The sequence below is a fragment of the Mauremys mutica genome, chromosome 1 (assembly GCF_020497125.1).
Source record: "Mauremys mutica isolate MM-2020 ecotype Southern chromosome 1, ASM2049712v1, whole genome shotgun sequence".
Lineage (NCBI taxonomy): Eukaryota > Metazoa > Chordata > Testudines > Geoemydidae > Mauremys > Mauremys mutica.
This window is the reverse complement of record NC_059072.1, coordinates 367,083,462-367,098,581: the sequence shown is the minus strand read 5'-3', so window position 1 is coordinate 367,098,581 and position 15,120 is coordinate 367,083,462. Positions and strand designations below refer to the sequence as shown.

The 15,120-nt window shown below is 42.4% G+C and overlaps 2 protein-coding genes across 2 annotated transcripts; one reads left to right on the top strand and one right to left on the bottom strand.

Moving 5' to 3' along the window:
• The first annotated feature begins 4,781 nt into the window (after positions 1-4,781).
• On the top strand, positions 4,782-5,729 carry LOC123366663 (olfactory receptor 52E4-like). Its single transcript, XM_045010311.1, has one exon. It carries the CDS (start codon positions 4,782-4,784, stop codon positions 5,727-5,729), a length of 948 nt encoding a protein of 315 aa, XP_044866246.1.
• Positions 5,730-13,823: 8,094 nt separating this feature from the next.
• LOC123356054 (olfactory receptor 52R1-like) lies at positions 13,824-14,771 on the bottom strand. The gene has a single exon (XM_044999020.1). The coding sequence runs from the start codon at positions 14,769-14,771 to the stop codon at positions 13,824-13,826; it is 948 nt and encodes a 315-aa protein (XP_044854955.1).
• Between the last annotated feature and the right edge of the window lie 349 nt (positions 14,772-15,120).

Below are 15,120 nucleotides of genomic sequence, written 5' to 3'. Positions count from 1 at the left end.
AGACTGTGGGTGACTAAGGCCATGTCTACACTAGGATTTTACATCATAGAATCATAGGACCACAGGGTTGGAAGGGACCTCAAGGGTCATATAGTCTATCCCTCTGCCAAGATGCAGGATTTGTTCTTTCTTAGTCATCGAAGATTGAGGATTATCCACACTTCCTTAGAAAACCTCTATTCAAGGAGCTTCCGTGACTACCCTGGCCATCTGTTCCATTGTTCTCCTCTTTTTACAGTTAGGAAGTTTTTCATGAGATTTAATTTAAATCTGCTATGAAAACTGCTGTAGCATTTTAATTGTAGACAAGCCTTCAGGTAGATTTTGCAATAAAGCATTCGGTCTGGATCTGCCAACATGGAGAGCTGGAGAATCCACCACTTCCCTTCTCAGTTTGTTCCGAAGGTTAACCACCCTCAGTGCTCAACATTATCCATTATTTCCACCTGATTTTGTAAACATTCAGCTTCCATCCATTGGGCCTTGCTTTGACTTTCTCCTCTAGATTACAGAGGCCATCATTAAGCACAGGTTTCTCCCCCTGAAAGTATCCACTTGATAATTTTTTTGATAAGTTAAAAAGATGAATCCCTTCAAATCTCTTATGGTCCAACATTTTCTGCAGCCTCCAATCATTTTTGTGGCTTTTTTCGGCACCCTCTCCAATTTTCCAGCATCCTTTTAAAATGTGGACCCCAGAACTGGATCCATTTGGTTTTGCCACTGTCATAAACAGATAATTAAGGTTTAAGGTCTCTTTTACCTGTAAAGGGTTAACAAGCTCAGTAAACCTGAAGGACACCTGACCAGAGGACCAATCAAGGGACAAGATGATTTCAAATCTCTGTGGAGGGAAGTCTTTGTTTGTGTTCTTTGTTTTGGGGGCTGTTCTCTCTTTGGATCTAAGAGGGGCCAGACGTATATCCAGGCTCTCCAAGCTTCCTGAAATATTCTCTTCATGCAGTATAGTGAGTATTAGAAAGGCGAATTAGTCTTCTGATTAATTTCTGTATTTGCAAATGTGTGTTTGCTGGAACCATATTTTTTTTGGTTGCTGTATTTGTACTGATGCTAGCTCTCTGTAGTTTCATAAACTGTACCCTGTAAACTTCCATCCGAATTTTACAGAGCTAAATTTTACCTTTTCTTTTTTCTTTAATTAAAAGCTTTTCTTTTTAAGAAACTGTTTGATTTTTTCCCTTGTTTAAAACCTCAGGGGATTAGTTTAACTCACCAGGGACAGGTGCGGGGGGGGAGGTGAATCCCTCTTTGTTTAGATTCAAGGAGTTGAATCAAGGTAATCTTTCCCAACGACTAGGGGAGGGGGAAGAAGGTGGGGGAATGGTTTATTTCCCTTTGTGTTAAGATCCAAGGAGTTTGGATCTGTGTTCCCCAGGGAAAGGTTTGGGGGGACAGAGAGTGTGCCAGACACTGAAACCTGGCTGGTGGCAGCAAGTACCAGATCTAAGCTAGGATTTAAGCTTAGAAGGATCCATGCAGGTCCCCATCTTTTGGACACTAAAGTTCAAAGTGTGGAATAAACCTATGACAGCCACGTACAGAGGTAAAATCCTTCCCCTGCTAAACCTCACCACTCTCTTTTTTATGCCTCCGAGGATTGCATCAGTCCTTTTGGCGTTTTGAGTTGGTTTTAAACAATGACCTGTAAATCCTTGTCAGGGTTATTGCACTGCATAATATAGTTCCCCAGACTGTGGGTTGGGCCTGCATTCTCTGACTGTATTAATATATTTACCAATTTAAATATTCTTACCAATGCTCCAGAACAATTCATATGGCTGCCCTGTCCTTAGAGTGACCAGATGTCCCCATTTGTTAGGGACAGTCCCAATATTTGGGGCTTCTTCTTAAGAACATAAGAACATAAGAACATAAGAAAGGCCGTACCGGGTCAGACCAAAGGTCCATCTAGCCCAGTATCTGTCTACCGACAGTGGCCAATGCCAGGTGCCCCTGAGGGAGTGAACCTAACAGGCAATGATCAAGTGATCTCTCTCCTGCCATCCATCTCCATCCTCTGACGAACAGAGGCTAGGGACACCATTCTTACCCATCCTGGCTAATAGCCATTTATGGACTTAGCCACCATGAATTTATCCAGTCCCCTTTTAAACATTGTTATATTCCTAGCCTTCACAACCTCCTCAGGTAAGGAGTTCCACAAGTTGACTGTGCGCTGCGTGAAGAAGAACTTCCTTTTATTTGTTTTAAACCTGCTCCCTATTAATTTCATTTGGTGACCCCTAGTTCTTGTATTATGGGAATAAGTAAATAACTTTTCCTTATCCACTTTCTCAACATCACTCATGATTTTATATACCTCTATCATGTCCCCCCTTAGTCTCCTCTTTTCCAAACTGAAGAGTCCTAGCCTCTTTAATCTTTCCTCATATGGGACCCTCTCTAAACCCCTAATCATTTTAGTTGCTCTTTTCTGAACCCTTTCTAGTGCTAGAATATCTTTTTTGAGGTGAGGAGACCACATCTGTACACAGTATTCGAGATGTGGGCGTACCATGGATTTATATAAGGGCAATAATATATTCTCAGTCTTATTCTCTATCCCCTTTTTAATGATTCCTAACATCCTGTTTGCTTTTTTGACCGCCTCTGCACACTGCGTGGACATCTTCAGAGAACTATCCACGATAACTCCAAGATCTTTTTCCTGACTCGTTGTAGCTAAATTAGCCCCCATCATGTTGTATGTATAGTTGGGGTTATTTTTTCCAATGTGCATTACTTTACATTTATCCACATTAAATTTCATTTGCCATTTTGTTGCCCAATCACTTAGTTTTGTGAGATCTTTTTGAAGTTCTTCACAATCTGCTTTGGTCTTAACTATCTTGAGTAGTTTAGTGTCATCTGCAAACTTTGCCACCTCACTGTTTACCCCTTTCTCCAGATCATTTATTTAATGCTCTTCTTGTATAAGAGCATGTTTCCCCCCGACCTAGTGTCAATTTTTTACACTTTCTATCTGGTCACCTTACTGATCTTCCTCATTTTCAGCACTCTGCCAATCTTTGGGTTGTCCACAAATTTTATCTGCACTGATTTTCTATTTCCTTTCAGATCAGTGATGAAAATATTGAATAACATCAAGCCCAGAACTGATCCCTGCAGAACCCCACTAGAAAAAGCTCCAGTGCAAGTGCTTTCTGAGGTCTCTCAGTCAGCTAGTCTTCGGTCCATTTTATGTGTACTCCAATAATATTGTACAGTGTTATTTATTTTACCTCCCTCTTTTTCCTTCATAAATTAAAATGAAATAGAAAAATCAAATATTATTGCATATGCACAGTTCCCTTGATAAACCAAATGTCCACCCTGACAAAAGAATGATTTCAGGATTGCTTGACAAGACTGGTTTTGCATAAACCTTGTCATTGACTAGCATTATTTATATTCTTAGATTTTTTTTCTTGAACTAATCCCATAGCAGCTTTTCCATTGTTTCCTAAACTTTTCAAATCTTTACATTCATTTTTATAGTTTAAAACACAGGAATTGCCCTAAAACATTTCAAAGATTCCTTTTCTTCTTAATATACTTAATAACATCATTTTTTCATTATCCTTAGCTTTGCCAACCATGGATATTTAACTGATGTCTTTAAAGTGCCTTTTCAATTTTCATAATTACCAATTTATATTCCAGGCTATTTATTTCCTCTTTTTTTCACATTTGTTATATATCCTCTCACCCCTAATTTCTACCTTCACTTTGCAACTGAACCGGGATTTTAGCCTTCTTGACTGTGGAATTGTGACTTTTTCTCTATCTAAAAATCTCCCAATTTTTATTCCAATTTTTTGTCTACATTTTTCATCCCAATCAGTTTTGTTGATAATTTTCCTCAGCTTAGGGAAACTAGAGATTTTGAAGCACTCAGTGTCTATAGAAAGTATTAGTTGGGAACTCTTCTCTGTTTGTCAGTTTGAATGGAATCACTTCCTTACCTATTTCCCACCCCTCCACCATATGCCTGCTTGTGTGTCTCTTCTCTAAACTAAACAGTCCCCGACTTTTCAGTCTGTTCTCCATTCCCATGCCTGTCTCGGAAATCCCCCTTACATTTGTTATATCCTTTATAGAGACCAGGTGACCAGAGCAGAACCGATATCCAGAGGAGTTTATTCTCTATGACATTCCTTTGGAATGCAAAGATTGTGTTTCATTTCCCTCTGCTGAGACTCCGAAGGAGTTTCAGTTGAGCTGCTATCTATCATGCCCAGGTCTTTTCCAAGTACCCCTGGCATATGTGTTTAAAAGGTTTGGATTTTTTTCCACTTTCAGATTTTGATAAATCAGATAAATGTGTAACTGCCTACAATGTGGATTTTCTACCTTGGGTTTCATTGCATTAAGGAACAATGATGGATAACAGTATCCATACTTGTATTTCCCGCTGCTGCTTCTTAAGGTTCCTCCACCCTGACATGTAGGAATTATTGATGCATGGAGTATCATAAAACATTGAATTAGCATTATAAGGGACAGTTGTTCATAATTCATTTCCCTGAATTATGAAAATTTTATATCTCACTGTGTCAAGAGCAACCAATCTGCTTCACCCATGAAAACAGCCTCAACTAGTGCATGTAGAGTCTTATATTAATATTGTCTCTCCATTCAGGCATTTGAACTGCAACCATCACCCTAGACACTGGGCACATACAGGAAGTCAGGAGAACGTACGGTACATGCAGGCGACACCCTTGTGCTTCAGCGTTGGACAACTTCTCCTCTACTCCATGTCAGAGTCCAACACAACCAACTTCACCAACCCCTCCACCTTCATCCTGCTGGGCATTCCTGGCCTGGAGGCATCGCATGTCTGGATCTCCATCCCCTTCTGCACCATGTACACCATAGCCATCTTGGGGAACTTCACCATCCTGTTCATCGTACAGACGGAGCAGAGCCTCCATGGGCCCATGTATTATTTCCTCTGCATGCTGGCCATCACTGACCTGGTCCTGTCCACGGCCACCGTGCCCAAAATGCTGAGTAACTTCTGGTTCAATTCCAGGGAGATCAATTTCAGTGCCTGCCTCACTCAGATGTACTTCATTCACTGCTTCTCAGCAATGGAGTCTGGGATCTTCGTGGCCTTGGCTTTTGATCGCTATGTGGCCATCTGTGACCCCCTGAGACATTCCAGCACTCTGACAAATTCTGTTGTGGCTAAGATTGGCCTGGCGGTGGTGCTGCGCAGTGGCATACTTGCATTGCCCTATCCATTCCTAGTGAGGCGGTGGCCATATTGCAGAACCAACATCATCCCCCACTCCTACTGTGATCACATAGCTGTGGTGAAGCTGGCCTGCACCGATATCCAGATCAGTAGTTACTATGGCCTCTTTGTACTATTCTTTGTAATTGGTCTAGATGTGCCTTTTATCGCTGTGTCCTATATCCAAATCCTCAGGGCCATCTTCAGCCTCCACACAAAGGATGCCCGGATGAAAACTTTTGGGACCTGTGGCTCCCACCTTTGTTGCATATTATCTTTCTACCTTCCAGAATTCTTCTCATCCCTCATTCACCGGTTTGGCCACAAAGTGCCCCAACATGTACTTGTTCTCATTGCCAATGTGTATCTTCTGGTGCCCCCCATGCTTCACCCCATCATCTATGGGGTGAGGACAAAACAGATCCGGGACAGGCTGCTCAAGCTCTTTACTTGTAAAGAAACCTAATTTTTTTATCCTGGTTCTCAGGATCCATGAAGAGATGGCTGGTGACATGGTGCTGGGCCATCTTCCTTGAACCACTTCCTGGACAGTCAGAGAGACATTAAACCCTTTTATGAACTTATTGTGCTGTGCCAGCATGGCAAACTGGGGAATCAGCCCATGTACAATTCACTAGTTTGCCTCTTTAATTGCCAGAAGCTGGACCTCTGCAACCCCACCCCTTACCCTGGCTCCTTCCCTGCTATGCCTCTTCCCCCCTGTCATAAACAGATAGTTAAGGGTTAATGCCTCTTTTACCTGTAAAGGGTTAAGAAGTTCACCTAACCTAGCGGACACCTGACCAGAGGAACCAATGGGGGAACAAGATGTTTCAAAAGGAAGGAGGGAAGTTTCCTTTGTTTAGAGTCAGTTTCAGTTTCAGCCAGAGTGAAAAAGATCAAGGAACCAGCCTCTTATCAGAGTAAGTAAGTTTTAAAAAGGAATAAATAGTTTTTGTAACTTGTCTTTGTGCAATTAGGGGAGTAATCAAATTTGGGTATTCTTGTGTATACTAAGATTTTTGCCCAGGGGAACATCCTGTGTTTTAAATCTGTCTGTGACATCAGCTTGTATGCTGTCTCCCAGAGGGTTTTTTCTTTTACCTTTCTTTTCTTTAATTAAAAGCTTTCTTTTTAAGAACCTGATTGATTTTTTCCCTATTTTTAGATCCAAGGGAATTGTATCTGGACTCACCAGGGAATTGGTGGAGGAGTCTCTCAAGGCTACCTAGGGAGGGGAAAGTTTTTTGGGGGAAGACAGAGTTTTCTAGATGACTCAGACGTCTGGATGGTGGCAGCAAAACCAGATCTAAGCTGGTAATTAAGTTTAGGGTTTCTCATTCAGGTCCTCATATCTGTACTCTAAAGTCCAGAGTGGGGGTGAAACCTATGACACCCACAAAGGCCCCACTTCAGTTGCTCACTTCCCTCTTCCCCTCCCCTTGTCAGTCACTGTATTCTTTTCACCTCCACTCTCCCCACTCCCACGTGTAGGGGAGCCATTTCAGATTTTGTAGGTGTTGCCACTTTAACCGTCTAGTTTTGTGGCAGTAGAAAAGTATTTAATTCCTATATAAAAGAAGGAAAAGTAAATGTAGAGCCACTCAGCTCTAATACAAACATTTACTGACATCTTGTGGGAAGTCAATATGGGATACCATTCAGGATTAAAATGTTAATATATATGTGATGGGATCGGTCACAGAGATCCCCGGAAACTGTCACCTGATGTGCTGAAATTACCTCTGAGCCAGTCTTCCCTGGCAGATTGGGATTTCCAGAACCCTGTCTTGTTGAACCAGACACGCCAGCCTGCTGCAACACAGACCCAGGGCCTGGGTCATGCCCCCAAAACTGCAGGCTTAACTGAAAACAGCTCAACAAGATACCTGTTTCCAGCACCCAGACACCCAGCTTCCGAAGGGATCCAAACCCCACATGAATCTGTTTCACTCTGTGTAAAGCTTATAAAGGGTAAATTCATAAATTGTCCACCCTCTATAACACTGATAAAGAGATATGCACAGCTGTTTGTTCCCCCAGGTATTAATCACTTACTCTGGGTTTATTAATATACAAAAGTGGTTTTATTAAGTAAAAAGTTGTATTTAAGTGGTTTCAAGTAATGAGACAGAAGAAAGTAAGTCAAAAAAGCAAAATAAAGCAAAAACAGGCAAATCTAAATCTAATGCATTAAGAAACTGATTAGAGGAAATATCTCACCCTCAAAGATGTTCCAATAAGCTTCTTTCACAGATCAGCCTCCTTCCTAGTCTGGGCCTAATCCTTTCCCCTGGTACAGTCTTTGTTAGATCCAGCAGACATCTCCAGTGGTAACCAGGTGTTTTCTCATGACTGGAGGCCTCCTTTGTCCTGCTCCACCCCCTTTCATACCTTTGGCACAAGGTGAGAATCTTTTGTCTGTGCTCGTCCCCACCCACGGCTCATCAATGAAAAAGTAAAAGGATTAAGATGGATTCCAGTATCATGTGACATGGTCACGTCACAGTAAGACCCCTAGTCTACATTTTTCATGGGTTGGCCCACATGTACACAGGAAGGTTTGGAGATAAATAAACCATTTACAAACAATTGTCTGGGTTCATTGGGAGCCATCAAGATTCTAAACCACCATTAATGGCCCACAATTTGCAAGAGTATAAGAGGACCTCAGAGTTATACTTCATATTTCTACCGTATCATAAGAACATAAGAACATAAGAAAGGCCGTACCGGGTCAGACCAAAGGTCCATCTAGCCCAGTATCTGTCTACCGACAGTGGCCAATGCCAGGTGCCCCAGAGGGAGTGAACCTAACAGGCAATGATCAAGTGATCTCTCTCCTGCCATCCATCTCCATCCTCTGACGAACAGAGGCTAGGGACACCATTCTTACCCATCCTGGCTAATAGCCATTTATGGACTTAGCCACCATGAATTTATCTAGTAGGTAAAGAGTTCCACAAGTTGACTGTGCGCTGCGTGAAGAAAAACTTCCTTTTATTGTAGCTTCAGATACAAAAATGATACATACCAATAGGATGAAAATATTGAGTAGGTTATAACCTTTGTTACGATACTTTACAAGAGACCTTTTGCATAAAGCATATTCCAATTACATCATATTCACTTTCATAAGCATATTTCCATAAAACATATGGAGTGCAATGTCACAGTATATTCTTACTTTGTTACTAACTCGGTGGAGAGAGAGACCCCCATCAAGCTTCCTGGTTTCTATCTCAGCTTTGTGAGGAGAGTGGGTTACAGCATGGGGCAGATACATATGGGCTCTATAAAGAAGGCTATACTGGGTAAAGACAATGGTCCATCCAGCCCAGGATCCTGTCTTCTGACCATGACCAATGCCATGTGCTTCAGAGGGGATGAACAGAACAGGTAATCATCAAGTGATTCATGCCTTGTCACCCGCTCCCAGCTTCTGGCAAACAGAGGCTAGTGACAAAATCCCTGGCCCTCATGGCTAATAGCCATTGATTTACCTATACTCCATGAACTAATTTACTTGAACCATGTTATCCTTTTGGCCTTCATAACCTCCTCTGGCCAAGAGTTCCACTGGTTGGCTGTGAATAAATAATTATTTTTGTTTGCTTTAGATCTGCTCCCTATTAATTTCATTGGGTGAAAAGTAGTTCTTGTGTTAGTTGAAGGAGTACATAACGTTTCTTTATTCAATTTCTCCACACCTGTCATGATATTATAGCTCTCTCTCTGTCATAAATATAAAGGGAAAGGTAACAACCTTTATGTATGCAGTAACATATAATTCCGCCTGGGCAGAGGTACAGAATCAATCAAGTTCTTAAAAGAAGAATTTTATTTAAAAAAAAAAAGAAAAGAATCACACCTGCGGGATGGGTAACAACCTTTATATATGTAGTAACATAAAATCCCTTCCAGCCAGAGATGCAGAATCTCTTACCTGTAACATGTTAATCAGTTCAATTAACCTAGTTGGCACCTGACCAGAAGGACCAATGGGGAAAGAAGATACTTTCAAATCTGGGGTTGGGGGAGGTTTTTGTTTGTGCTTTTTTGTTGGTTCCCTCTTGGGACAAAGAGAGAGACCAAGCAGGTAAGCCAGCTCCTAACAAGATCCTGAGATGATACATCTAAACTTACAGAAGTTCTAAGTAACAGCAAGGAAATGTGTTAGATTATCGTTTGTTTTAGCTTGTGACTTTTCCCTATGCTAAGAGGTAACTTTATTTTGGTTTTGTAACTGGGAAGCAGAGTCAGAGGAGAATCCTCTGGGTTTAAAATCCTTTTATTTACCCTGTAAAGTTATCTTACATCCTGATTTTGCAGGTGTGATTCTTTTACCTTTTTTTAATAAAATTCGTCTTTTAAGACCCTGATTGATTTTCAGTGTCCTAAAAACCAGGGATTTAGTCTGTGCTCACTTTGTTAACCTATTGGTTGGTATATTATTCTCAACCCCCGCCCCCAGGAAAGGGGGTGAAGGGTATTGGGGGGATATTTGGGCGGGGTGTGGCTCCAAGTAGCCCTGCCCTGAATGTTTGTTTAATCACTTGCTGGTGGCTGCAATACTGTCCAAGGACAAGGAAAGGAATTTGTGCGTTGGGGAAGTTTTAACCTAAGCTGGTGAAATATAAGCTTAGGGGGCCTTTCATGAAGGTCCCCGCATCAGTGCCCCGGGGTTCAGAGTGGGGAGGGAAACCTGATACCTCGTACCCCCCTGAGTCATCTCTTTTCCAAGTTGAAATGTCCCAATCTTTTTCACGTCTCCTCAAACGTTTAATATCGCTAATAAATTATTGCCCTTCTCTGTACCTTTTCCAATTCCAACATATCTTTTTGGGGGAGGGGGTGACCAGATCTGCACTCAGTATTCAATATGTGGGCATAGCATAGACCTGTATAGAGGCAATAAGATATTTTCTGTCTTATTATCTATTCTGTCTACATGATTACCAACATTCTGTTCACTTTTTTTGATTGCCACATTGGGCAGAAATTTTAATCCTATTAATTCACATTTGATTGTATCAACAATCTGTATCCTTATTTCTTTGGGATTTTCCTCTACTCTTCACTCACGCTCTTTGTACTAAGGGGCAGGAGGCATCTGCCTATATATAAATTGGTCATTAAAGGCTATCAGCTCTAACGAACTCTCACCTGGACAGAAGAAGGGAGTAACTGCATTTCTAGATAAAAAACAGTTTTCTCCACCTTCTCTGCAGAGGGGAGGGCATGGAAGGAATGGAACCTCCCCAGAAAAGGAAGAGAGAGAGGAGCTGTTGGTCCAGCCCTTTTAAACCACCTGGACTGGATGATCCAGAGGAAGCTGGGGTAGGACAGAGGCACAAGGGCCGGAGAGGGGACTCTGCTAGCAGGGTGATGGCTGCAGAAGAGACATAGACTCCAACTGGAGGAGGGACTCCAGGAGTTGGCCTTTGGACACCTTTGAGGGCTCTGACCATAGCCTAGTGTATGCTCCAGAGTGATGTTGAAAAAAAAATAATTACTTGACAGCCCTAGTAAACAGTGAGGTGGCGAAATTTGCAGATGAAACAAAATTATTCAAGACAGTTAAGTGCCAGGTAGACTGAGAAGAGCTACAAAAGGATCTCTCAGACCTGCATGACTGGGCAGCAAAATGGCAGATACAATTCAATATTGACAAAATGCAAAATAATGCACATTGGAAAACATCCTTCCAACTATACATAAAAATTATGGTGTCTACATTAGCTGTTATCATTCAAGAAAGATATTGAAGTCATTGTGGATAGTTCTCCAAAAACATCCACTCAATGTGCAGCGGCAGTCCAAAAAGCCAGCAGAGTGTTGGGAATCATTACAAAAGGGAGAGATAAGATGGAAAATATCTTGCCTCTATCTATACTTATGCTATGCCCACATATTCAATACTGCATGCAGATCTGGTTGCCCCATCTCAAAAAAGATATATTGGAATTGGAAAAGATACAGAAAGGGCAACAGAAATGATTAGGGGTATCAAACAATTTCCATATGAGTTGAGATGAAAAGGCTGGGAGTTGTCAGCTTGGAAAACAGATGACTAAGGGGGGTATGAGAGTGCTCTATAAAATCCTGAAAGGTGTAAACAAAATGAATAAGGAAGTGTTATTTACTCCTTCTCATAACACAAGAACTAGGTGTCACCCAATAATAGGTAGCAGGTTTAAAACAGGTTAAAACAAATGAAAGAATGTATTTTTTCAGACAACTCATAGTCAATATCTGGAACTATTTGCCACAGGATGTTGTGATGGACAAGGCTATAATAAGGTTCCAAAAAGAACTAGTATTGTATCCAGTTTGGTGGCCCCTCACTACAGGAAGGATGTGGACAAATTGGAGATAGCTCAGTGGAGGACAATAAAATGATTAGGGGGCTTGTGCACATGACTTACGAGGAGAGGCTGAGGGAACTTATTTGGTCTGTAGAAGAGAAGAGGGAGGGAGGATTTCATAGCAGCCTTCAACTACATAAAGGGGGTTTCCAAAGAGGCTAGAGCTCGGCTGGTATCAATGATGACAGATGACAGAACAAGAAGCATCATTCTCAAGTTGCAATGGGAGAGGTCTAGGTTGGATATTAGGAAAAACTATTTCACTGGGAGAGTGTTCAAGTACTTGAATGGGTTACCTAAGGAAGTGGTGGAATCTCCATTGTTTGAGGTTTTTAAGTCCTGGTTCGACAAAGCCCTGGCTGGGATGATTTAGGTAGTGTTGGTCCTGCTTTGAGCACTGGTTGGACAAGATGATATCGTTTGATAGATATATTGTTGTGACACTCTGTACCCCAAAACAACACACTGGCATCCCCATATTAATCACTGTTCTGTAATTGCAACAAATCTTGTACAAAATATGTCATATGAGGTGTCAATGGAAAAGTTATCATCTGCTGAATATGACCACCACATTTTTGTACATATACCTACATTTCAAATGTGTTTGTTCCTGTGGTAATTCCCAAAATATAGTTACCATTCAGTCTAGCCAGCACATTGTGAATGGACTATTCAAATTCATGCCCCATCAATGAGCACAATGGGCCATCGACCAGAATATGGATAATAACCCCTGCTATGACTCACTGAAACATGCCAGGGCATGTGACCAACTCATATGATTCTGGAGTCAATCTTGTGCCCGTACTTTCCCACTAACTGCTATAGGCTTTATTTTGAAAAAAAAATGAAGTTCCTTCCACATGGCAGAAGCTATAAAAGGGGGAAGTGACATCACCACTTGGTCTCAGACCCCGACACCCACAACTGAACACCTGAAAGCATGGCTAGAGGAAAACAACTTTGACTGGGAAGGTGGTCCCAGGCTGGAAAGAAGAAATCCTGGCCCATATATGGAAGATTGGGTAACTGTTTGTACCATCAGGGTGAGACACTGTTTGATTCAAATCCTGTCTTATTTACAGAACTGAGTTTGCAATTTTCCTTTATTTCTTAGGTAATCTTCTTTGATCTGTACACTTGTTACTTGTAGTTAATAAATCGGTTCTATTTTTTTTAACCTAAAACAATGTGTTGTTTGAAGTATAAAGGGAAATCTGCTCAGGATCAGGGGCTGGTGCATTGTCCTCCCCACATTGAGGAAGGGGCAGATGAGTAATAAACTTACCAGTCAGGCTTATGAGCAGGAGAAGATGGTCAGCTCTGTGTCCTAGGCTGGTGAACTGGAGGTAGTTGGCTAGATCCTTGCTACAGTGGGTTCACGGGTGGCTGGCGAAAGCATTCATGTAACTCAACTGGGTGTATCCCTGCCTGTGAATGTTTGTGTAAGTGCAGGACCTGTAGGTGTCTGAAGCTTCTCACAGCCTGAGAGGGGAGGGGGCCCAGACTGATATGCTAGAGGGATCAGCAGTGGCCCAGTTCCAGATTGTATCATCACAACGTCCATCACAGTGGCATTACAAGCAGTGTGAAATGCACACCTTGCTGTTCGGAGTGAAATTTGAACTTCATACATTTGTGCAAAGATTTTAAGTCTGGTGGCTGGAGATCAAATAGGTCACCACTTTTTTTCCTTTTATGTTTCCTTATTTCAGAAAGTGAAGTAGGGACAGAAAAGCAACAGGATGAGAGAAAACAGCAAACAATTTCAAAATTCAAGCTATTCAGTTTTCAGGCAGCAGAAAAAGAAAAAGAACATAGGTGTTTGTGGAAAGGAGATTAAAATGATCCAGCAACTAACAAGGGGAGGGGAAGAGAGGAGCAAGGGACAGAGGTGCGGTGTTTGCAGGGAAGAGGTACAGCAGGTGCAGAGACTTGGCAGAAGAGTCAGTCTAAGGGTCGTGGTTCTGGGGGTCCAGCTTCCAGAAATTAAAAAGGTGGCAACCCACTGAATTGTACATGAACTGATTCCCCAGCTTATCATGCTGACACAGCAAAATGAGGTCAGGAAAGGATTTAATGTCTCTGTGACTGCCCAGTGAGTGATTCAGGGACGAGGGCCCAGCGCCATATCACCAGTCAGCTCTACACGGAGCTTGGCCTGAGAGCCATATCACCGGGGAAAACGTTTAGGTTCCTTTATGAGAAAAGAGCCGGAGCAACCTGTCCCGGATCTGTTTGGTCCTCACCCCATAGATGATGGGGTGTAACAAGGGGGGCACCAAAAGGTACACATTGGCCATGAGAATGAGGACATGCAGGGGCACATTATGTCCAAACCGATGCGTGATGGAAGAGAAGAAATCTGGGATGTAAAAAACCAAGATGGCGCAAAGATGGGAGCCGCAAGTCCCAAAAGTCTTTAGCCGGGCATCCTTTGTGTGGAGGCTGAAGATTGCCTTGAGGATCTGGATATATGAAACGGTGATAAAAAAAACATCCAGACCGATAACAGAGAATAGAATAAAGAGGCCGTAGTAACTACTGAGGCGGGTGTCAGCGCAGGCCAGATTCACCACGGCTATGTGCTCACAGTAAGAGTGGGGGATGATGTTGGTTCTGCAATATGGCCACCGCCTCACTAGGAAGGGATAGGGTAATACAAGTATGCCACTGCGCAGAACCAAAGCCAGGCCGATCTTGGCCACAACAGAATTTGTCAGGATGGTGGAATGCCTCAGGGGATTACAGATGGCCACATAGCGATCCAAAGCTAAGGCCACTAAGATCCCAGACTCCATCACTGAGAAGCAGTGAATGAAGTACATCTGGGTGAGGCAGGCACTGAAATTGATCTCCCTGGAATTGAACCAGAAGATGCTCAGTATTTTTGGCATGGTGGCTGTGGACAGGACCAGGTCGGTGATGGCCAGCATGCAGAGGAAATAGTACATGGGCCCATGGAGGCTCGCCTCCCTCTTCACAATGAACAGGATGGAAAAGTTCCCCAAGATGGCTATAGCATACATGGTGCAGAAGGGGATGGAGATCCAGATGTAGGCCACCTCCAGGCCAGGAATGCCCAGCAGGATGAAGGTGGAGGGCTTGGTGAAGCTGGTTGTGTTGGAATCTGACATAGAGTAGGGGAGAAGGTGTCCAACTCTGAGGCAGAACGGTGTCTCCTGCATGCACCGTAGGTTCCCCTGACTTTCTGTATGTGACCAGAGTCCGGGGTGATAGTTGAAGTACAAATGCCTGGATGGAGAGACAATGTTAATATGAGTCACTACACACACTACTGGAGGCTGTTCTTGTGGGTTAAGTAGATTGGTTGCTCTTTATACACTGAGAAATGACATTCTCATTATTTAAATAAATGAATTATGAACAACTGAACATTCCTATGCTAATTCAATATGTTATGATGCTCCATGCATCAATAATTCTTGCACGTCATAGTGGGGGAAACCTTAAGAGTCACCAACA

Bases quoted from the DNA above. Each gene is read 5' to 3' on its own strand.
- LOC123366663 (XM_045010311.1), top strand. From the start codon at position 4,782: ATGTCAGAGTCCAACACAACCAACTTCACCAACCCCTCCACCTTCATC.
- LOC123356054 (XM_044999020.1), bottom strand. From the start codon at position 14,771: ATGTCAGATTCCAACACAACCAGCTTCACCAAGCCCTCCACCTTCATC.